The 23,789-nt window shown below is 50.1% G+C and overlaps 1 protein-coding gene across 3 annotated transcripts in view; it reads right to left on the bottom strand.

The window, feature by feature from the left end:
- Positions 1-236: 236 nt before the first annotated feature.
- Positions 237-23,789, bottom strand: part of LMNTD1 (lamin tail domain containing 1) — a 268,559-nt gene continuing 245,006 nt past the window's right edge. The window contains exons 13-18 of one of the 3 annotated variants that reach the window (XM_063929094.1): positions 12,312-12,431; positions 10,328-10,539; positions 7,312-7,484; positions 5,443-5,531; positions 2,555-2,721; positions 237-411 (exon numbers count right to left, since the gene is read on the bottom strand). In XM_063929094.1, coding sequence (XP_063785164.1) covers positions 2,572-2,721; positions 5,443-5,531; positions 7,312-7,484; positions 10,328-10,539; positions 12,312-12,431 — 744 coding nt within the window. In that variant the 3' untranslated portion in view covers positions 237-411; positions 2,555-2,571. The remainder of the gene's footprint in view (positions 412-2,554; positions 2,722-5,442; positions 5,532-7,311; positions 7,485-10,327; positions 10,540-12,311; positions 12,432-23,789) is intronic. The other 2 variants (XM_063929095.1, XM_063929096.1) reach the window with 2 other exon arrangements.

Raw genomic sequence — 23,789 nt, forward strand, 5'->3', positions numbered from 1 at the left:
AGTATTTTCCATTATTTTCCTGGAGGTGCTGTGGCCACGCCTCCTGTATTTGGCCATGCCCACTCGGTACCCAGGCCCCATGGCTGTCTCAACATCCCTGTTACCCACAAAACCATAAAAAGAGTTTATAATTGACCAGAAAAACCTATTACATTAGCAAATGTATGCTGAACTTTGTTTTTTGATAGTAAAGTAGAAAGTTAGATGCAAAGATAAAGCAATATACAGTAGTCCAGTCATTTCACGCCTCCGCTGTTTATTGTGAGCTTATCAGATGTCGGACAGGACGGTGGGGACCAGAGAAACGTGACTAGCCAGCCTGATGTTATAGGAGGAGTTAGAGAAAAACTTATGTAGAACAGAGCCAGCGGGTGCGGAATATCCCAGATACAGGACTCCCCGGGAGTTAGTCTGCAAATATAAAGTGAAACGCGTCAGTTTGGTGCCTGGGAACACATTCATTATAAGAGACCAGAGGCACAATACGTCTCGCCCATTCTTATTTTATAACATACATCGTTCAGTTACCGTGCTGCCCCCACCTCTCCCATATGACATCCATAATTACCCATTTCATCCTCTCTACAGAACACAGTCTTATACTATCTGCTTTGGAAGGATTGAGCTGCATTTGTGACTGACAACCAGGAACAGAAGAACCGAGGTAATGAATGAAATGAAATTATGCTAAATATTCACCGGACTGAATTACATTCTTTGTGTGTGCGCAGGAATCTGTACTGTGACTGTGTAGGAACACCATTGGGATGTACGCGCAGGTGAAAATCATTGGCCAACTCTGGGCGACATCAATGTTGTGTCTGACTCTTAATCAGGCCCATAAGTGGTCATACCGAGTTGATCGCTCGCTAGCAGTTTTTAGCAGCCGTGCAAACGCTATGCCGCCGCCCACTGGGAGTGTATTTTAGCTTAGCAGAAGTGCGAACGAATGTATCGCAGAGCGGCTACAAAATATTTTTGAGTAGTTTCAGAGTAGCTCAAAACCTACTCAGCTCTTGCGATCACTTCAGACCATTCAGTTCCGGATTTGACGTCACAAACCTGCCCAGCCACACTTGCGTTTCCCCAGCCACGCCTGTGTTTTTCCTGGCATGCTTGCGTTTTTCCGCACACGCCCTGAAAATGGTCAGTTACCACCCAGAAACGCCCACTTCATGTCAATCACTCTGCGGCCAGCAGCGCGACTGAAATGCATCGCTAGACCCTGTGTGAAACGACATTGTTCGTTGTGCCCGTACGACGCACGTGCGCATTGCGCCGCATACGAACAGAACTGCCGATTTTTAGCCTGATCGCTGCGCTGCAAACAAATTCAGCTAGCGATCAACTCGGAATGACCATCATAACGTCATCTTCGGTACTCAGAGTGCTCTGTCTGTGGATACATTTAGTGCTGGCAAAATGCATGGACGGTAATTACTGCAGCTGCTTTTGTGTGATACAACGGCGTTCCGGGACACATAGATGAAGTCTCTGCAAGTGTGAATGATTCAGCTGCCTAGCGTGGTGCAAACATAGCGGCCACTCAATTTTACCAGCCAGAAAACAGGCCAGGGCCTTGACATGTTCCGGCCTGTAACAGCAGCACAACACCTGCGCTACATGCAGGAAAGGAGGAGGTAAGGGGTGAGTTCCCTGGGCTGAAATATGGGGGCACAATAGTGTCTATCATAATAGGGGGAGATGTACTAAGCCTTTTCGAGAGTGATAAAGTGGAGAGAGATAAAGTGCCAGCCAATCAGCTCCTAACTGTCATGGAACAGGCTGTGTTTGAAAAATGACAGGAGCTGATTGGTTGTTGGTCATTTATCTCTCTCCACTTTATCACTTTCCAAGGCTTAGTACATCTGCCCCTAAGAATACGTACTGGAGCACTGGAGGATCAGAAGCCTGTGATGGAAGTCACATGACCGGCAAGACCCAGAAACCACACCGTAGCCACTGCAGCCGCCAGGAGCAGGTAAGGGATCGCCGGGCCACCAGGGACCATATGTCGACATTTCATCAGTTTCTACATAATGAGTGTTGATATGATGAATGTCGGCACACGCATCACACTACACCCCTTTGAATCCTAAATGTTTGCCCCTGTACTAGAGGCAGTGCTGTAGCAGGGAACCCGCAAGGTGGAAAAGGGTATTGTGCGTCCTCTCTAAGGTGCATCGGGGACAGCACCCATGCCGCCCCATCAGTTTTGCACCCTGGATGCCAGCGCCTGTCGCACACCCCTCGATGCGGCCCTGCTTGCAGGTCCATGGGGCAATGCCCATGTCCTTTTAATCAGAACTTCCCGTTTGCCTACAGAAATAACCGTTATCCTATGTCTAACCATGAGCCACGTCCTGCTGCTCCTGCGCAAATGTATTTTCTATATTGAACAAAAACATACAGAGACAGGAGAACCGAGCCAGTTACAAAAACATTTGGAGAAGGTAAGTTGATTTCTCCCTATGGCTCCCTATGGCTGCTATGCCGGCTGCCTAGTGATTGGCTGCAGAGTGACATATGTGGCTGGGTTATATGCAGACCTGACCTGTCTATGGTTCCAGATCACCAGGATGTAAGCGCCGGAGGATGTGGCATCGGAGGCTGGAAAGGAAGGTTCTGCACGGTCTGCAATATCTGCAGCCCTGCCTGGTGCTGATGGGAGGGTGAGGAGAAGCTTCCAGGGAGGAGGATTCTAAGAGTTCCTTTTCTTGCCTGTCGTGTAAACAGACAAAGATATATTAGTATCTCATCAGTAGAAATGTCCTCGTATTGCACTGAGATGACTATTAGGTCCGTGTTCATATTGGATGAGATCAGAACTACGTGTCCTGCACACATCTGCCACTGCTACATGCAGAGTCCCTCACACTGCGACTTCTCCACCGATGTCTGTGCACAGGAAGGGCTACACTTCCCATGCCAGAGATGCCTCATTGCTATGTGATCCGTCCTTGCCGAAGGGTGACAGTAAGTTCCAAAAACACTTTGCAGTTACAGATGTGTCCTCTTAGGCCTAGCGCATATATACGTCATACGGCGTGAGACGCCCGGGGTGGCTGAGCTGCTCTGAGAACAGCGGCGTACTTTCTTTATCTTTCTATTTTGTGTCTTATTTGCACTGCAGATGCAGCAGAACTCGACTCACAGTGCAGCAGAGACGCCGGGCTGCGACTTTAACATGAATTAGTTTTAAAAACGTACAAAGTCGCAGAGGAACATGGTGTGAGAAATAGCCGCTGCTGCATTGCAGCACTTCATATACAGATTCAGACTCAGGCGCACACAGATGTACAAGTGTGGCACATCGGATTGATCAGTATAACCTTACAATGTAGTTTTGTCGCTCCGAGTTGTTTTGTCAATGAGAAAAAGTTTTGAGCCCCACTGTGATGCCACAACCACGCCCCCCTGTTATGGAGAGCGCCGTAGGTGTGTACATCCTGATAGGACATAGCCACGCCCCATGTAGCCAAGCCAATATCTTGGTGGCCCGGTCTGTGTCTAAGTACCCGTTACATGATTCAGAAATTAGTGAGAAAGGATCGCACATTTTATTGTGTCACCAAGTGTGACAGCTAATTTATAAATCAAGATTAGCAAGCGGCCAGTTAGACCAAATGAACAGAAGCCCTTAGCCACTTGGCATATTGCGATACATATACAGATGCGTCCTTCCTGGTCTAGCCTCCGTACATTATGATTTGCGGCACACAGGGCGTGTGAGAGCCGCCAGCCCCCATGCCACATGACCAGCGCAATCAGTGGAAAACACTGTAACGTAGCATTTCGTATGCAGATACAGCCGCAGTCGCACACAGAACATACACATGACGCATATCATTTTAATCAGCGTAGTCTGCATGTGCGTCTGAGTCACACAGCAATGCGAATAAGATGTTTTTTTTGGGAAACAGACACATGAAAAGATGCTCGGTGTTAGGAAACGCACTCAGGACTAGGCGGTGTTAGAAGGGCTGTTTGACATGACCGCAACAACAACGAGAGAGGATATATGTGTATGTTATAAATAACTAATGATATTTAGCTGCTATAAAGTTACTTTTCATGTTTTAAAAACATTTTTTAGGGTTGCACACAAAACATGACATAAAACCCACGCAACTCCACATTTGGACACTAGATGTCGCTGTTGGCATTTATTACGCCAAGCCTGCCACATACTCTTGTGGCTGTACCCGGTTTATTGAGCAAAAGTTTGTAATGCAATAATGAAAAAGAAAATATAAAATCCAGCAAAATGCAGGCTCGGCGCAAGCAACAATACCCCTTCTCCCTAGGACCTAGGCCTCCTGCTTTCTGGGATACAGACTATGCCACCACTTCAAAGGACATAGGGGGTCATTCCGAGTTGATCGCAGCCAGCAACTTTTTGCTGCTGCTGCGATCAACTAATCCCCGCCTATGGGGGAGTGTATTTTAGCATAGCAGGGCTGCAATCGCTTGTGCAGCCCTGCTATGCCTAAAAATTTTCCTGCAAAACAAGACCAGACCTGAAGCTACTTACCCAGTGCGACGGATCAAGCGATGAAGGTCCCGGTCCTGACGTCAGACATCCGCCCTCCGTTCGCCTGGACACGCCTGCGTTCTTCTGACCACCCCCCGAAAACGGCCTCCACCGGTGAGCATCCGCCACGGACCGCCTCTCCGCTGTCAATCTTCTCTCCGTCCAGCGCTGCGTCTTTTCCTCGCGCTAGGCACTCTGTTGCCTGGCAACATCTGTCGCCGGGCAACGGTGCGCGTGTGCAATGCGCACGCCACGCATGCGCGGTTCTGACCCGTTCGCACCGCTGCGAACAACTGCTACGTGCGAACGGGTCAGAATGACCCCCATAGGGCCTAATTCAGATCCGATCACAGCAGCAAATTTGTTAGCTAATGGGCAAAACCATGTGCACTGCAGGGGGGTGGGCAGGTGTAACATGTGCAGAGATAGATTTGGGTGGGGTGTGTTCAAGCTGAACTCTAAATTGCAGTGTAAAAATGAAGCAGCCAGTATTTACCCTGCACAGAAACAATATTACCCACCCACATCTAACTCTCTCTGCACATGTTACATCTGCCCCCCCCTGCAGTGCACATGGTTTTGCCCATTAGCTAACAAATTTGCTGCTGCGATCAGATCTGAATTACCCCCATAGACTGCCTGACCCCCACCCAGGATATAGACTATTGCCTATAAAATACATCTATATAGAATCACTTGTAGCTGTTTGAAGTTGCCATATAGAAGAAACAAAGCGTGCGCACTTTGTTAAAACTGGTGAGATCTGTCCGCCTTCGGAATTGCGCACCAGTCTACATCAGGCCCCTAGCTGTCCATTTTCCAGTGAAATACACCCCCAGCTGACTGGTCAATTAATCATTGTCAGATGAAGTGTCCCATCATGGTGCAGCACTGAGAACATCACTTACCCCCGCTGACCGGGTGGGTCCTCTGCTCTTCTTGCTGCCTTGGATAACACTTGGATCTCTGCCATTTTTGGGCCCTGGGCTCGGTACACCTGCCAGACAAGACGAGACGGGTTCTCAGGACACAGATTTATTCCTGCCTAGCAGATGAGCGTAGTTATACTTATGCTGACGTGATATAGCGCCAGTGTGTTCTGCTACAATTGCTATGTGTAATAAGTGGTTGGATAGTGTGTATGCGGCATCAGAGAGGGGCCGTCATCCTAGTCATACGCAAACCTGAAATTTGCGTACAATTCTGATGTTGAGGGATCTGAACGTGCGCTGATGACGCACTGCGCATGTATGTGTCCCCAAATCGCAGAATGATTGACATGCTGTAACCGTTTGGGGGCAGCAACGCTGAGCGTTTGACAAAATGGGGACTTGACGCTCCAGTTTTGTAGGAATGGCGAGGCCAGGGTCTACGTCTTCCGATGCAGATTTCCTGGCTCCGGCAGCGAAGAAACACTGACCATCCTATGTAACATGAGGGTTACTCAGACGGTCAATGTCTTCGCAAATGAACTGATGCTGCGTTTTTGGACAAGGCGCCTCCAGTGGCATTAGCACACACTGGCAGCAGCGTCTGCTACAACCGTAAGTAGGTGGGAGTAACTTACTGACTGCATACCACTTACACAGACGTGTCCTCACTCACCCAATAAATGCTGCAAGACACCTGGTGCAACTAAGACACAGCGCCTTGGTCAATCGTCGCGATTTCCCATAGCACGGTGTCTTTCTCTCACCACAGGTCTGATTCAAATGTGGTTGGAGAAGCTTCCTTGGAAGCAGAAGTGATAGCGCTGTATGGTGACGCAGCAGGAGGAGTCTGTTACAAGCCGACACCTCCTGCGGCAGTAGTGATCCCACCTGCATACTAGGATACAGTATTGCATCACTCAGTCACCATCGTCTGGCTTGCGGCACCCATGGTGACGCGCAAGCCGGCCATCACAGAGGCCAGGAAATCTTCGTCCAATGATGAGGATCCCTGGCCTCTTACCTCCCCTTAAACGGCGACGACATGCCTCAGTTTTCACAAACAAAGACCGTCACCGCCCCCTCTCTGCAACCCAGACGGCAGCAGACTGCCAATCACTGAGGACAGTTGCACAGTGCAGACTGTATTAATGCAGGACACACAGATGCGACTGCTCCGGTGCTCTATAACCCAGCTGATAGCGTCCCCCCAACACCGGGCGCACAGAGGCCAATGCTTCCATTGCCTCCGGGAGTTACACCCCTGACCGGAACGTCTGACCCACGTCTCATTATCCTCCCTCTGAACGCCATAGTCAATATGCCAGGTGCATACAGCACCTGCTAGCCGCTGCTAATCAGGACAGAGCTGAAATTGGGACAGTTGAAAGCCAAGTCGTCATACAGTCTGGGCAGAATATTTACACCCCAAGGCAGGGCCATCTTAACGTACAGGCAAACTGGGCAGCTACTCGATTATAGTAGGGACCCAATCAGAGAGCAAGGCAGCACTGAGTGTCTACCTGCCTCCCAGCCTGCAGCCAGACAGTGAATGATTGTCAGCATCCTGATTGGTAGATGGCTGGAGCTATCCGCCAATCAAAGTGCTAACAGCCATTCACTGTATGGAAACATGTGGAGAGACAGTATGGGACCGCAGGAAGGTTCATTTATTCTCTCATTTATTCCTGTGAATGGGTGGCCAGGGGCCCCAGTGTATTGCTTTGCCCATGGCCTACAATACTGTCAAGAAGGCCCTGCCCCCGAGGAATGAACATCAGCCTTGTTACACTATACGTTCTGTGTTCTCTGCTGTGCATGAACACAGGTGTCATTACAGTTTGTCACCTGAAGGGGGCTCTGCTTTAGCCGTGTGTGACCGCCACTGACGACACGTGCTTATCCCATCATATCCCGAAGGCAAAAGTTGGCTGGGAGAGAAGTCGGGGTGAGTTGGGGACGTGGTACTCTGTGTCCATGGGCTTGATGTAGCAGGAAGGACTGCGGGTGGTGTCTTCTCTCTACAGATTACAGGAGAAATGTCTGACATGAGCAGCAACACATATAATGGCCCTCATTCCGAGTTGTTCGCTCGGTATTTTTCATCGCATCGCAGTGAAAATCCGCTTAGTACGCATGCGCAATGTTCGCACTGCGACTGCGCCAAGTAACTTTACTATGATGAAAGTATTTTTACTCACGGCTTTTTCTTCGCTCCGGCGATCGTAATGTGATTGACAGGAAATGGGTGTTACTGGGCGGAAACACGGCGTTTCAGGGGCGTGTGGCTGAAAACGCTACCGTTTCCGGAAAAAACGCAGGAGTGGCCGGAGAAACGGTGGGAGTGCCTGGGCGAACGCTGGGTGTGTTTGTGACGTCAACCAGGAACGACAAGCACTGAAATGATCGCACAGGCAGAGTAAGTCTGGAGCTACTCTGAAACTGCTAACTCGTTTGTAATCGCAATATTGCGCGTACGTCGGTCGCAATTTTAAGAAGCTAAGATTCACTCCCAGTAGGCGGCGGCTTAGCGTGTGTAACTCTGCTACATTCGCCTTGCGAGCGAACAACTCGGAATGAGGGCCAATGTTAATGATTTACTGACGTAGGATCAGAGCCTAGTTCCACTGTTACTGATGTAGGATCTGAGTCTAGTTCCCCTGTTATTGATGTAGGATCTGAGCCTAGTTCCCCTGTTAGTGATGTAAGATCTGAGCCTAGTTACCCTGTTATTGATGTAGGATCTGAGCCTAGTTCCCCTATTACTGATGTAGGATCTGAGTCTAGTTACCCTTTTATTGACGTAGGATCTGAGCCTAGTTCCCCTGTTAGTGATGTAGGATCTGAGCTTAGTTCCCCTGTTACTGATGTAGGATCTGAGTCTAGTTACCCTTTTATTGACGTAGGATCTGAGCCTAGTTCCCCTGTTAGTGATGTAAGATCTGAGCCTAGTTCCCCTGTTACTGATGCAGGATATGAGCCTAGTTCCCCTGTTACTGATGCAGGATATGAGCCTAGTTCCCCTGTTACTGATGTAGGACATGAGCCTAGTTCCCCTGTTACTGGTGTAGTATCTGAGCCTAGTTCCCCTGTTACTGACGTAGGATCTGAGTCTAGTTACCGTGTTACTGACGTAGGATCTGAGCCTAGTTCCCCTGTTAGTGATGTAGGATCTGAGCTTAGTTCCCCTGTTACTGATGCAGAATATGAGCCTAGTTCCCCTGTTACTGACGTAGGACATGAGCCTAGTTCCCCTGTTACTGATGTAGGACATGAGCCTAGTTCCCCTGTTACTGGTGTAAGATCTGAGCCTAGTTCCCCTGTTACTGACGTAGGATCTGAGTCTAGTTACCGTGTTACTGACGTAGGATCTGAGCCTAGTTCCCCTGTTAGTGATGTAGGATCTGAGCTTAGTTCCCCTGTTACTAATGTAGGATATGAGCCTAGTTTCCCTGTTGCTGATTTAGCACATGAGCCTAGTTCCCCTGTTACTGATGTAGGTCATGAGCCTAGTTCCCCTGTTACTGATGTAGGGTATGAGCCTAGTTCCCCTGTTACTGATGTAGGATATGGGCCTAGTTCCCCTGTTACTGATGTAGGATATGAGCCTAGTTCCCCTATTACGGATGTAGGGTATGAGCCTAGTTCCCCTGTTACTGATGTAGGATCTGAGCCTAGTTCCCCTGTTACTGATGTAGGACATGAACCTAGTTCCCCTGTTACTGATGTAGGGTCTGAGCCTAGTTCCCCTGTTACTGATGTAGGATCTGAGCCTAGTTCCCCTGTTACTGATGTAGGATATCTGGCTAGTTCCACTGTTACTGATGTAGGATCTGAACCTAGTTCCCCTGTTACTGATGTAGGACATGGGCCTAGTTACCCTATTTTTGTTGTAGGACCTGAACCTAGTTCCCCTGTTACTGATGTAGGACATGAGCCTAGTTCCCCTGTTACTGATGTAGGATCTGAGCCTAGTTCCCCTGTTACTGATGTAGGATCTGAGCCTGGTTTCCCTGTTACTGATGTAGGATCTGAGACTAGTTCCCCTGTTACTGATGTAGAACATGAGCCTAGTTCCCCTGTTACTGATGTAGAACATGAGCCTAGTTCCCCTGTTACTGATGTAGGATCTGAACCTGGTTCCCCTGTTACTGATGTAGGATCTGAGACTAGTTCCCCTGTTACTGATGTAGAACATGAGCCTAGTTCCCCTGTTACTGATGTAGAACATGAGCCTAGTTCCCCTGTTACTGATGTAGGATATGAGCCTAGTTCCCGTCACTTATGTAGGATCTGAGCCTAGTTCCCCTGTTACTGATGTAGGACATGAGCCTAGTTCCCCTGTTACTGATGTAGGGTCTAAGCCTAGTTCCCCTGTTACTGATGTAGTATCTGAGCCTAGTTCCCCTGTTACTGATGTAGGATATCTGGCTAGTTCCACCGTTACTGATGTAGGATCTGTGCCTAGTTCCCCTGTTACTGATGTAGGATCTGAACCTGGTTCCCCTGTTACTGATGTAGGATCTGAGACTAGTTCCCCTGTTACTGATGTAGGATATCTGGCTAGTTCCATTGTTATTGATGTAGGATCTGAGCCTAGTTCCCCTGTTACTGATGTAGGATATCTGGCTAGTTCCACTGTTACTGATGTCGGATCTGAGCCTAGTTCCCAGGTTACTGATGTAGGATATCTGGCTAGTTCCACTGTTACTGATGTCGGATCTGAGCCTAGTTCCCAGGTTACTGATGTAGGATATCTGGCTAGTTCTCCTTTCACTGATGTAGGATCTGACTGAGCCTAGTTCCCCAGTTAATAAACTAGGATATGGGTCTAGTTCTCCTGTTACTGGTATTAGATCCTCACCTATTGAGTAGCCGTGGTACTTTCTCTACTAAATGATGATCACGCGGTGATTTTGATGATTGGCTTTTTCTACCATTTGTTGGTTCTTCATCCACTTTACTCGGCTCAGATAATGGCAGAGGTGATTGGATTTTAGGCTCTGATTTAAAAACCTTATTTTTATCTGATGATTTCTTCATTTTGTTTCTTACAGGAGTGAACCACGCCGTGGCCTAGAGATGAGAGAAGCCGCTATAAGTAACATAGTCATGAGTCCTGATGTTTCCTAATGTCAAAGAGAGAATGCGAGGCCAAGAGACATTTGTAGAACATCAGTCATTATACAGAGGAAGCAGAGAGATGAGGATGCGATTGGCTGAAGCAAATTCAAAACTGCATTTGTAATGATGTCACAGATTATCAAACGCCTCCCAGCAATAGGGTGGCAGAGTCCAGGAGTGGGGTAGGCTTTAACAGACATGGGGTTACCCTCATTTTAAGGAATGATGGTCATTCTATGTACCTCTTATGTAAAGATGTCAGGGAGCTGTGACAGGAACCGAGCCTTGAGTCCATCCATCAGATGTAAGGCTGTCTGAGAGGTGTCTCCCTTTGGTTCCCAGAGCCCAACATCATGGGAACCAGAGCAGGTATATAAAAGTACTGCTCAGGAATTAAACAGGGAAACGGAACTCGACAGAACTTGCTGGGTGTTACTGTTGACCAATGGACAGTCTGGAAGGGAGAGGGGCTGACTGGGAAAAGAGATCCACTGTAACACCTCTGAGTCTATGATTCCGCTGTTCTCTGCCCTTGCGGTGGGACATTCTAGCTTGATTACAGCTTGAGAGCACTTAACTCTGTTGTATATATTACCCTTTAATGCATTATTATTATTATGGGTGTGGTATTGAGTGTCTAGATCGACCCATATTGGTTGACAGTAAGTAGGTCGACATGGGTTCTAGGTTGACAGGGACTCTAGGTCGACATGAACTAAGTCGACATGACTAAAGGTCGACATGATTTTTTTCACTTTTTTTATGTCGTTTTCTCCGTACAATGACCAGGAACCCCAATTATTGCACCGTGTCCCCTCGCATGGCTCGCATCGCTCGCCATGCTTCGGGCAAGGTGCCTCGCTCCTCTACCGCTGCGCTCGGCACAGGTTACCATTCCCAATTGTAGTCCACGTGGATCTTAAAGTATGAAAAAGTAAAAAAAAAAAAAAATTTTTTGAAAAACTCATGTTGACCCTTTGGCATGTCGACCTAGAACCTAGGACCTAGAGTCCCTGTCGACCAATAGTGGTCGACCTAGACACTGTCGACCTAAGTCTTGTCGACCTAGAGACCGGATACCGTTATTATGTGCCGTTTGGTGTGATATATTCTTCTTAAAGGACAGACGTTGGAGATTCTTTGTTGTCTCAAGTCTGTTTTTAGAAGAAATGGTAATCTGGGTGTGGAGATTTCTAAGGACCATTGTTTGGTACATAACCACCTTTCTTCTAGCAGCTTCCCAAACCAATAAGTAGTTCCTATTTAGTGTCGGTATGGTGGATGGGATTGCCAGAGAGCGTCAGATTGCCCATGGAGTGCTTCTACATGGAATGTGACATTTCCGTCGTTTATTAGTTCGCTCCAAAAATGCTGTACAGGCTGACAGCGGCAACGGCGGAGGTTGGTTTCCATGCATCCACGTATATGTGTCCCATGTGAGGAGAGGCCAATAAAGTGTCACCATCTGGGAGTGATATAATAGAAGGAGAGGGTCCCACATGGAGACTCCCCACCGCCCTCCTCTTTTAAACCTCTCTGCAAGCAAATGTCCTCAGTAGACTCAGGCATGGTGTCAGTCTACTAAATATGCACCAATCTCCAGAAACAGGGTACCTGCGCCATGTTCCCGGTGATATCTTTAGTATAATCCCCACAGGACTAACATCATGTCCACCAGAATATCTTGCTTGTCTGCCTCAGAAGGTGGACAGAACACAACTTACTTGTCCATTTGGGGTGCACAGGATGGTGGTACACCGGGGCTCTGTCACAAACTTGCTCTGCTGCTTCCACAGGAAATCAGTTGGAGGGTTGTGAGGCATACCAGCAGCAGAGGCCCAAACCTGGAATCAAAATGGAAAATATTAGAAATGGGGTTCTTCACCTTCAAAGCTAATCACTGAACAAGTGACCTTGAAGAGCTGACCACTGCCCAACCAATCTTCTAGAGTAGACCCCTGTTCAACCAACCTTCTAGAACTGACTACTGCTCAAATTACCTTCTAGAGCTGACCACTGCACAACAGACCTAGAGCTAATCACTGCACAATCGACCTTCTATAGCTGACCACTGCCCAAGCGATCTTCTAAAGTAGGCCACTGCTCAACCAAACTTCTAGAGCTGACCACTGCACAACTGGCCTTCTAGAGCTAACCACGGTACAACTGACCTTTTATATCTGCCCTCTGCATAATAGATTTTGTAGATCTGACCACTGCACAACAGATCTTCTAGATCTGACCACTGCATAACAGACCTAGAGCTAACCACTCCACAACCGACCTTCTATAGCTGACCTCTGCACAACCGACCTTCTATTGCTCACCACTGACCTTCTCTGTCTGTCCACTGCACAACTGATCTTCTAGAACTGACTCATGCACAACGACCTTCTGATGCTGACCCCTGCCCAAGCAACCTTCTATAGCTGAACATCGCTCAACCGACAAGCTAGTGCTGACCGCTACCCAACTGACTTTCTACACTGATTTTTGTATTTCTCACCTCTAACAATCATCAGCACTACTCACCATCAACTGGTCATCACTGAATACTGAGGACACTACAATTTACCTTCAACATTTGACCTCTGTACACGTCATTAAGAGCTGTCTCCTGTATATCTCACCATCAAAACCTGACGTTTGTGCAACTCAAAATCAAATTCTCGACCATTTAATTTTAGTATTTGACACCACAGAACTTCCAGTTTCACTTATACATCCATCTGTAAGATTTCACCCTCTATCCTCCCAGTCACTGCATTGCTTGCCATGTCCTCTATCCTCCCAGTCACTGCATTGCTTGCCATGTCCTCTATACTCACAGTCACTGCATTGCTTGCCATGTCCTCTATACTCACAGTCACTGCATTGCTTGCCATGTCCTCTATACTCACAGTCACTGCATTGCTTGCTGTGCCCTCTATCCTCCCAGTCCCTGCGTCGCTTGTCATGCCCTCTATACTCACAGTCACTGCATTGCTTGCCGTGCCCTCTATACTCACAGTCACTGCATCGCTTGCCGTGCCCTCTATACTCACAGTCACTGCATCGCTTGCTGTGCCCTCTATACTCACAGTCACTGCATCGCTTCCCGTGCCCTCTATACTCACAGTCACTGCATTGCTTGCTGTGCCCTCTATCCTCCCAGTCACTGCATCGCTTGTCATGCCCTCTTTACTCACAGTCACTGAATTGCTTGCCGTGCCCTCTATACTCACAGTCACTGCATCGCTTGCCGTGCCCTCTATACTCACAGTCACTGCATCGCTTGCCGTGCCCTCTATACTCAGTCACTGTATCACTAGCCATGCCCTCTATACTCACAGTCACTGCATCGCTTGCCGTGCCCTCTATACTCACAGTCACTGCATCGCTTGCCGTGCCCTCTATACTCACAGTCACTGCATCGCTTGCCATGCCCTCTACACTCACAGTCACTGCATCACTTGCCGTGCCCTCAATACTCACAGTCACTGCATCGCTTGCCGTGCCCTCTATACTCACAGTCACTGCATCGCTTGCCATGTCCTCAATACTCACAGTCACTGCATCGCTTGCCGTGCCCTCTATACTCACAGTCACTGCATCGCTTGCCGTGCCCTCTATACTCACAGTCACTGCATCGCTTGCCGTGCCCTCTATACTCAGTCACTGCATCACTAGCCATGCCCTCTATACTCACAGTCACTGTATCATTGCCGTGCCCTCTATACTCACAGTCACTGCATCGCTTGCCGTGCCCTCTATACTCACAGTCACTGCATCGCATGCCATGCCCTATACACTCACAGTCACTGCATCACTTGCCGTGCCCTCAATACTCACAGTCACTGCATCGCTTGCCGTGCCCTCTATACTCACAGTCACTGCATCGCTTGCCATGTCCTCTATACTCACAGTCACTGCATCATTTGCCGTGCCCTCTATACTCACAGTCACTGCATTGCTTGCCGTGCCCTCTATACTCAGTCACTGCATCACTTGCCGTGCCCTCTATACTCACAGTCACTGCATTGCTTGCCATGTCCTCTATACTCACAGTCACTGCATCGCTTGCCGTGCCCTCTATACTCACAGTCACTGCATCACTAGCCGTGCCCTCTATACTTACAGTCACTGCATCGCTTGCCGTGCCCTCTATACTCACAGCCACTGCATCGCTTGCCGTGCCCTCTATACTCACAGTCACTGCATCGCTTGCCATGCCCTCTATACTCACAGTCACTGCATCGCTTGCCATGCCCTCTTTACTCACAGTCACTGAATTGCTTGCCGTGCCCTCTATACTCACAGTCACTGCATCGCTTGCTGTGCCCTCTATCCTCCCAGTCACTGCATCGCTTGTCATGCCCTCTTTACTCACAGTCACTGAATTGCTTGCCGTGCCCTCTATACTCACAGTCACTGCATCGCTTGCCGTGCCCTCTATACTCACAGTCACTGCATCGCTTGTCATGCCCTCTATACTCACAGTCACTGCATTGCTTGCCGTGCCCTCTATACTCACAGTCACTGCATCGCTTGCCGTGCCCTCTATACTCACAGTCACTGCATCGCTTGCCGTGCCCTCTATACTCACAGTCACTGCATCGCTTCCCGTGCCCTCTATACTCACAGTCACTGCATTGCTTGCTGTGCCCTCTATCCTCCCAGTCACTGCATCGCTTGTCATGCCCTCTTTACTCACAGTCACTGAATTGCTTGCCGTGCCGTCTATACTCACAGTCACTGCATCGCTTGCCGTGCCCTCTATACTCACAGTCACTGCATCGCTTGCCGTGCCCTCTATACTCAGTCACTGTATCACTAGCCATGCCCTCTATACTCACAGTCACTGCATCGCTTGCCGTGCCCTCTATACTCACAGTCACTGCATCGCTTGCCGTGCCCTCTATACTCACAGTCACTGCATCGCTTGCCATGCCCTCTACACTCACAGTCACTGCATCACTTGCCGTGCCCTCAATACTCACAGTCACTGCATCGCTTGCCGTGCCCTCTATACTCACAGTCACTGCATCGCTTGCCATGTCCTCAATACTCACAGTCACTGCATCGCTTGCCGTGCCCTCTATACTCACAGTCACTGCATCGCTTGCCGTGCCCTCTATACTCACAGTCACTGCATCGCTTGCCGTGCCCTCTATACTCAGTCACTGCATCACTAGCCATGCCCTCTATACTCACAGTCACTGTATCATTGCCGTGCCCTCTATACTCAGTCACTGCATCGCTTGCCGTGCCCTCTATACTCACAGTCACTGCATCGCATGCCATGCCCTATACACTCACAGTCACTGCATCACTTGCCGTGCCCTCAATACTCACAGTCACTGCATCGCTTGCCGTGCCCTCTATACTCACAGTCACTGCATCGCTTGCCATGTCCTCTATACTCACAGTCACTGCATCATTTGCCGTGCCCTCTATACTCACAGTCACTGCATTGCTTGCCGTGCCCTCTATACTCAGTCACTGCATCACTAGCCGTGCCCTCTATACTCACAGTCACTGCATTGCTTGCCATGTCCTCTATACTCACAGTCACTGCATCGCTTGCCGTGCCCTCTATACTCACAGTCACTGCATCACTAGCCGTGCCCTCTATACTTACAGTCACTGCATCGCTTGCCGTGCCCTCTATACTCACAGTCACTGCATCGCTTGCCATGCCCTCTATACTCACAGTCACTGCATCGCTTGCCATGCCCTCTTTACTCACAGTCACTGAATTGCTTGCCGTGCCCTCTATACTCACAGTCACTGCATCGCTTGCTGTGCCCTCTATCCTCCCAGTCACTGCATCGCTTGTCATGCCCTCTTTACTCACAGTCACTGAATTGCTTGCCGTGCCCTCTATACTCACAGTCACTGCATCGCTTGCCGTGCCCTCTATACTCACAGTCACTGCATCGCTTGCCGTGCCCTCTATACTCAGTCACTGTATCACTAGCCATGCCCTCTATACTCACAGTCACTGCATCGCTTGCCGTGCCCTCTATACTCACAGTCACTGCATCGCTTGCCGTGCCCTCTATACTCACAGTCACTGCATCGCTTGACATGTCCTCTACACTCACAGTCACTGCATCACTTGCCGTGCCCTCAATACTCACAGTCACTGCATCGCTTGCCGTGCCCTCTATACTCACAGTCACTGCATTGCTTGCCGTGCCCTCTATACTCACAGTCACTGCATCGCTTGCCATGTCCTCAATACTCATAGTCACTGCATCGCTTGCCGTGCCCTCTATACTCACAGTCACTGCATCGCTTGCCGTGCCCTCTATACTCACAGTCACTGCATCGCTTGCCGTGCCCTCTATACTCAGTCACTGCATCACTAGCCATGCCCTCTATACTCACGGTCACTGTATCATTGCCGTGCCCTCTATACTCACAGTCACTGCATCGCTTGCCGTGCCCTCTATACTCACAGTCACTGCATCGCATGCCATGCCCTATACACTCACAGTCACTGCATCACTTGCCGTGCCCTCAATACTCACAGTCACTGCATCGCTTGCCGTGCCCTCTATACTCACAGTCACTGCATCGCTTGCCATGTCCTCTATACTCACAGTCACTGCATCATTTGCCGTGCCCTCTATACTCACAGTCACTGCATTGCTTGCCGTGCCCTCTATACTCAGTCACTGCATCACTAGCCGTGCCCTCTATACTCACAGTCACTGCATTGCTTGCCATGTCCTCTATACTCACAGTCACTGCATCGCTTGCCGTGCCCTCTATACTCACAGTCACTGCATCACTAGCCGTGCCCTCTATACTTACAGTCACTGCATCGCTTGCCGTGCCCTCTATACTCACAGTCACTGCATCGCTTGCCATGCCCTCTATACTCACAGTCACTGCATCGCTTGCCATGCCCTCTTTACTCACAGTCACTGAATTGCTTGCCGTGCCCTCTATACTCACAGTCACTGCATCGCTTGCTGTGCCCTCTATCCTCCCAGTCACTGCATCGCTTGTCATGCCCTCTTTACTCACAGTCACTGAATTGCTTGCCGTGCCCTCTATACTCACAGTCACTGCATCGCTTGCCGTGCCCTCTATACTCACAGTCACTGCATCGCTTGCCGTGCCCTCTATACTCAGTCACTGTATCACTAGCCATGCCCTCTATACTCACAGTCACTGCATCGCTTGCCGTGCCCTCTATACTCACAGTCACTGCATCGCTTGCCGTGCCCTCTATACTCACAGTCACTGCATCGCTTGACATGTCCTCTACACTCACAGTCACTGCATCACTTGCCGTGCCCTCAATACTCACAGTCACTGCATCGCTTGCCGTGCCCTCTATACTCACAGTCACTGCATTGCTTGCCGTGCCCTCTATACTCACAGTCACTGCATCGCTTGCCATGTCCTCAATACTCATAGTCACTGCATCGCTTGCCGTGCCCTCTATACTCACAGTCACTGCATCGCTTGCCGTGCCCTCTATACTCACAGTCACTGCATCGCTTGCCGTGCCCTCTATACTCAGTCACTGCATCACTAGCCATGCCCTCTATACTCACGGTCACTGTATCATTGCTGTGCCCTCTATACTCACAGTCACTGCATCGCTTGCCGTGCCCTCTATACTCACAGTCACTGCATCGCATGCCATGCCCTATACACTCACAGTCACTGCATCACTTGCCGTGCCCTCAATACTCACAGTCACTGCATCGCTTGCCGTGCCCTCTATACTCACAGTCACTGCATCGCTTGCCATGTCCTCTATACTCACAGTCACTGCATCATTTGCCGTGCCCTCTATACTCACAGTCACTGCATTGCTTGCCGTGCCCTCTATACTCAGTCACTGCATCACTAGCCGTGCCCTCTATACTCACAGTCACTGCATCGCTTGCCATGTCCTCTATACTCAGTCACTGCATCGCTTGCCGTGCCCTCTATACTCACAGTCACTGCATCGCTTGCCATGTCCTCTATACTCACAGTCACTGCATCACTAGCCGTGCCCCCTATACTCACAGTCACTGCATCGCTTGCCGTGCCCTCTATACTCACAGTCACTGCATCACTAGCCGTGCCCTCTTTACTCACAGTCACTGAATTGCTTGCCGTGCCCTCTATACTCACAGTCACTGCATCGCTTGCCGTGCCCTCTATACTCACAGTCACTGCATCGCTTGCCGTGCCCTCTATACTCAGTCACTGTATCACTAGCCATGCCCTCTATACTCACAGTCACTGCATTGCTTGCCGTGCCCTCTATACTCACAGTCACTGCATCGCTTGCTGTGCCCTCTATCCTCCCAGTCACTGCATCGCTTGTCATGCCCTCTTTACTCACAGTCACTGAATTGCTTGCCGTGCCCTCTATACTCACAGTCACTGCATCGCTTGCCGTGCCCTCTATACTCACAGTCACTGCATCGCTTGCCGTGCCCTCTATACTCACAGTCACTGCATCGCTTGCCGTGCCCTCTATACTCACAGTCACTGCATCGCTTGCCATGCCCTCTACACTCACAGTCACTGCATCACTTGCCGTGCCCTCAATACTCACAGTCACTGCATCGCTTGCCGTGCCCTCTATACTCACAGTCACTGCATCGCTTGCCATGTCCTCAATACTCACAGTCACTGCATCGCTTGCCGTGCCCTCTATACTCACAGTCACTGCATCGCTTGCCGTGCCCTCTATACTCACAGTCACTGCATCGCTTGCCGTGCCCTCTATACTCAGTCACTGCATCACTAGCCATGCCCTCTATACTCACAGTCACTGTATCATTGCCGTGCCCTCTATACTCAGTCACTGCATCGCTTGCCGTGCCCTCTATACTCACAGTCACTGCATCGCATGCCATGCCCTATACACTCACAGTCACTGCATCACTTGCCGTGCCCTCAATACTCACAGTCACTGCATCGCTTGCCGTGCCCTCTATACTCACAGTCACTGCATCGCTTGCCATGTCCTCTATACTCACAGTCACTGCATCATTTGCCGTGCCCTCTATACTCACAGTCACTGCATTGCTTGCCGTGCCCTCTATACTCAGTCACTGCATCACTAGCCGTGCCCTCTATACTCACAGTCACTGCATTGCTTGCCATGTCCTCTATACTCACAGTCACTGCATCGCTTGCCGTGCCCTCTATACTCACAGTCACTGCATCACTAGCCGTGCCCTCTATACTTACAGTCACTGCATCGCTTGCCGTGCCCTCTATACTCACAGCCACTGCATCGCTTGCCGTGCCCTCTATACTCACAGTCACTGCATCGCTTGCCATGCCCTCTATACTCACAGTCACTGCATCGCTTGCCATGCCCTCTTTACTCACAGTCACTGAATTGCTTGCCGTGCCCTCTATACTCACAGTCACTGCATCGCTTGCTGTGCCCTCTATCCTCCCAGTCACTGCATCGCTTGTCATGCCCTCTTTACTCACAGTCACTGAATTGCTTGCCGTGCCCTCTATACTCACAGTCACTGCATCGCTTGCCGTGCCCTCTATACTCACAGTCACTGCATCGCTTGCCGTGCCCTCTATACTCAGTCACTGTATCACTAGCCATGCCCTCTATACTCACAGTCACTGCATCGCTTGCCGTGCCCTCTATACTCACAGTCACTGCATCGCTTGCCGTGCCCTCTATACTCACAGTCACTGCATCGCTTGACATGTCCTCTACACTCACAGTCACTGCATCACTTGCCGTGCCCTCAATACTCACAGTCACTGCATCGCTTGCCGTGCCCTCTATACTCACAGTCACTGCATTGCTTGCCGTGCCCTCTATACTCACAGTCACTGCATCGCTTGCCATGTCCTCAATACTCATAGTCACTGCATCGCTTGCCGTGCCCTCTATACTCACAGTCACTGCATCGCTTGCCGTGCCCTCTATACTCACAGTCACTGCATCGCTTGCCGTGCCCTCTATACTCAGTCACTGCATCACTAGCCATGCCCTCTATACTCACGGTCACTGTATCATTGCCGTGCCCTCTATACTCACAGTCACTGCATCGCTTGCCGTGCCCTCTATACTCACAGTCACTGCATCGCATGCCATGCCCTATACACTCACAGTCACTGCATCACTTGCCGTGCCCTCAATACTCACAGTCACTGCATCGCTTGCCGTGCCCTCTATACTCACAGTCACTGCATCGCTTGCCATGTCCTCTATACTCACAGTCACTGCATCATTTGCCGTGCCCTCTATACTCACAGTCACTGCATTGCTTGCCGTGCCCTCTATACTCAGTCACTGCATCACTAGCCGTGCCCTCTATACTCACAGTCACTGCATCGCTTGCCATGTCCTCTATACTCAGTCACTGCATCGCTTGCCGTGCCCTCTATACTCACAGTCACTGCATCGCTTGCCATGTCCTCTATACTCACAGTCACTGCATCACTAGCCGTGCCCCCTATACTCACAGTCACTGCATCGCTTGCCGTGCCCTCTATACTCACAGTCACTGCATCACTAGTCGTGCCCTCTTTACTCACAGTCACTGAATTGCTTGCCGTGCCCTCTATACTCACAGTCACTGCATCGCTTGCCGTGCCCTCTATACTCACAGTCACTGCATCGCTTGCCGTGCCCTCTATACTCAGTCACTGTATCACTAGCCATGCCCTCTATACTCACAGTCACTGCATTGCTTGCCGTGCCCTCTATCCTCCCAGTCACTGCATCGCTTGTCATGCCCTCTTTACTCACAGTCACTGAATTGCTTGCCGTGCCCTCTATACTCACAGTCACTGCATCGCTTGCCGTGCCCTCTATACTCACAGTCACTGCATCGCTTGCCGTGCCCTCTATACTCACAGTCACTGCATCGCTTGCCGTGCCCTCTATACTCACAGTCACTGCATCGCTTGCCATGCCCTCTACACTCACAGTCACTGCATCACTTGCCGTGCCCTCAATACTCACAGTCACTGCATCGCTTGCCGTGCCCTCTATACTCACAGTCACTGCATCGCTTGCCATGTCCTCAATACTCACAGTCACTGCATCGCTTGCCGTGCCCTCTATACTCACAGTCACTGCATCGCTTGCCGTGCCCTCTATACTCACAGTCACTGCATCGCTTGCCGTGCCCTCTATACTCAGTCACTGCATCACTAGCCATGCCCTCTATACTCACAGTCACTGTATCATTGCCGTGCCCTCTATACTCAGTCACTGCATCGCTTGCCGTGCCCTCTATACTCACAGTCACTGCATCGCATGCCATGCCCTATACACTCACAGTCACTGCATCACTTGCCGTGCCCTCAATACTCACAGTCACTGCATCGCTTGCCGTGCCCTCTATACTCACAGTCACTGCATCGCTTGCCATGTCCTCTATACTCACAGTCACTGCATCATTTGCCGTGCCCTCTATACTCACAGTCACTGCATTGCTTGCCGTGCCCTCTATACTCAGTCACTGCATCACTAGCCGTGCCCTCTATACTCACAGTCACTGCATTGCTTGCCATGTCCTCTATACTCACAGTCACTGCATCGCTTGCCGTGCCCTCTATACTCACAGTCACTGCATCACTAGCCGTGCCCTCTATACTTACAGTCACTGCATCGCTTGCCGTGCCCTCTATACTCACAGCCACTGCATCGCTTGCCGTGCCCTCTATACTCACAGTCACTGCATCGCTTGCCATGCCCTCTATACTCACAGTCACTGCATCGCTTGCCATGCCCTCTTTACTCACAGTCACTGAATTGCTTGCCGTGCCCTCTATACTCACAGTCACTGCATCGCTTGCTGTGCCCTCTATCCTCCCAGTCACTGCATCGCTTGTCATGCCCTCTTTACTCACAGTCACTGAATTGCTTGCCGTGCCCTCTATACTCACAGTCACTGCATCGCTTGCCGTGCCCTCTATACTCACAGTCACTGCATCGCTTGCCGTGCCCTCTATACTCAGTCACTGTATCACTAGCCATGCCCTCTATACTCACAGTCACTGCATCGCTTGCCGTGCCCTCTATACTCACAGTCACTGCATCGCTTGCCGTGCCCTCTATACTCACAGTCACTGCATCGCTTGACATGTCCTCTACACTCACAGTCACTGCATCACTTGCCGTGCCCTCAATACTCACAGTCACTGCATCGCTTGCCGTGCCCTCTATACTCACAGTCACTGCATTGCTTGCCGTGCCCTCTATACTCACAGTCACTGCATCGCTTGCCATGTCCTCAATACTCATAGTCACTGCATCGCTTGCCGTGCCCTCTATACTCACAGTCACTGCATCGCTTGCCGTGCCCTCTATACTCACAGTCACTGCATCGCTTGCCGTGCCCTCTATACTCAGTCACTGCATCACTAGCCATGCCCTCTATACTCACGGTCACTGTATCATTGCCGTGCCCTCTATACTCACAGTCACTGCATCGCTTGCCGTGCCCTCTATACTCACAGTCACTGCATCGCATGCCATGCCCTATACACTCACAGTCACTGCATCACTTGCCGTGCCCTCAATACTCACAGTCACTGCATCGCTTGCCGTGCCCTCTATACTCACAGTCACTGCATCGCTTGCCATGTCCTCTATACTCACAGTCACTGCATCATTTGCCGTGCCCTCTATACTCACAGTCACTGCATTGCTTGCCGTGCCCTCTATACTCAGTCACTGCATCACTAGCCGTGCCCTCTATACTCACAGTCACTGCATCGCTTGCCATGTCCTCTATACTCAGTCACTGCATCGCTTGCCGTGCCCTCTATACTCACAGTCACTGCATCGCTTGCCATGTCCTCTATACTCACAGTCACTGCATCACTAGCCGTGCCCCCTATACTCACAGTCACTGCATCGCTTGCCGTGCCCTCTATACTCACAGTCACTGCATCACTAGTCGTGCCCTCTTTACTCACAGTCACTGAATTGCTTGCCGTGCCCTCTATACTCACAGTCACTGCATCGCTTGCCGTGCCCTCTATACTCACAGTCACTGCATCGCTTGCCGTGCCCTCTATACTCAGTCACTGTATCACTAGCCATGCCCTCTATACTCACAGTCACTGCATTGCTTGCCGTGCCCTCTATCCTCCCAGTCACTGCATCGCTTGTCATGCCCTCTTTACTCACAGTCACTGAATTGCTTGCCGTGCCCTCTATACTCACAGTCACTGCATCGCTTGCCGTGCCCTCTATACTCACAGTC

The sequence above is a fragment of the Pseudophryne corroboree genome, chromosome 6 (genome assembly GCF_028390025.1).
Source record: "Pseudophryne corroboree isolate aPseCor3 chromosome 6, aPseCor3.hap2, whole genome shotgun sequence".
In the NCBI taxonomy this organism is placed as follows: domain Eukaryota; kingdom Metazoa; phylum Chordata; class Amphibia; order Anura; family Myobatrachidae; genus Pseudophryne; species Pseudophryne corroboree.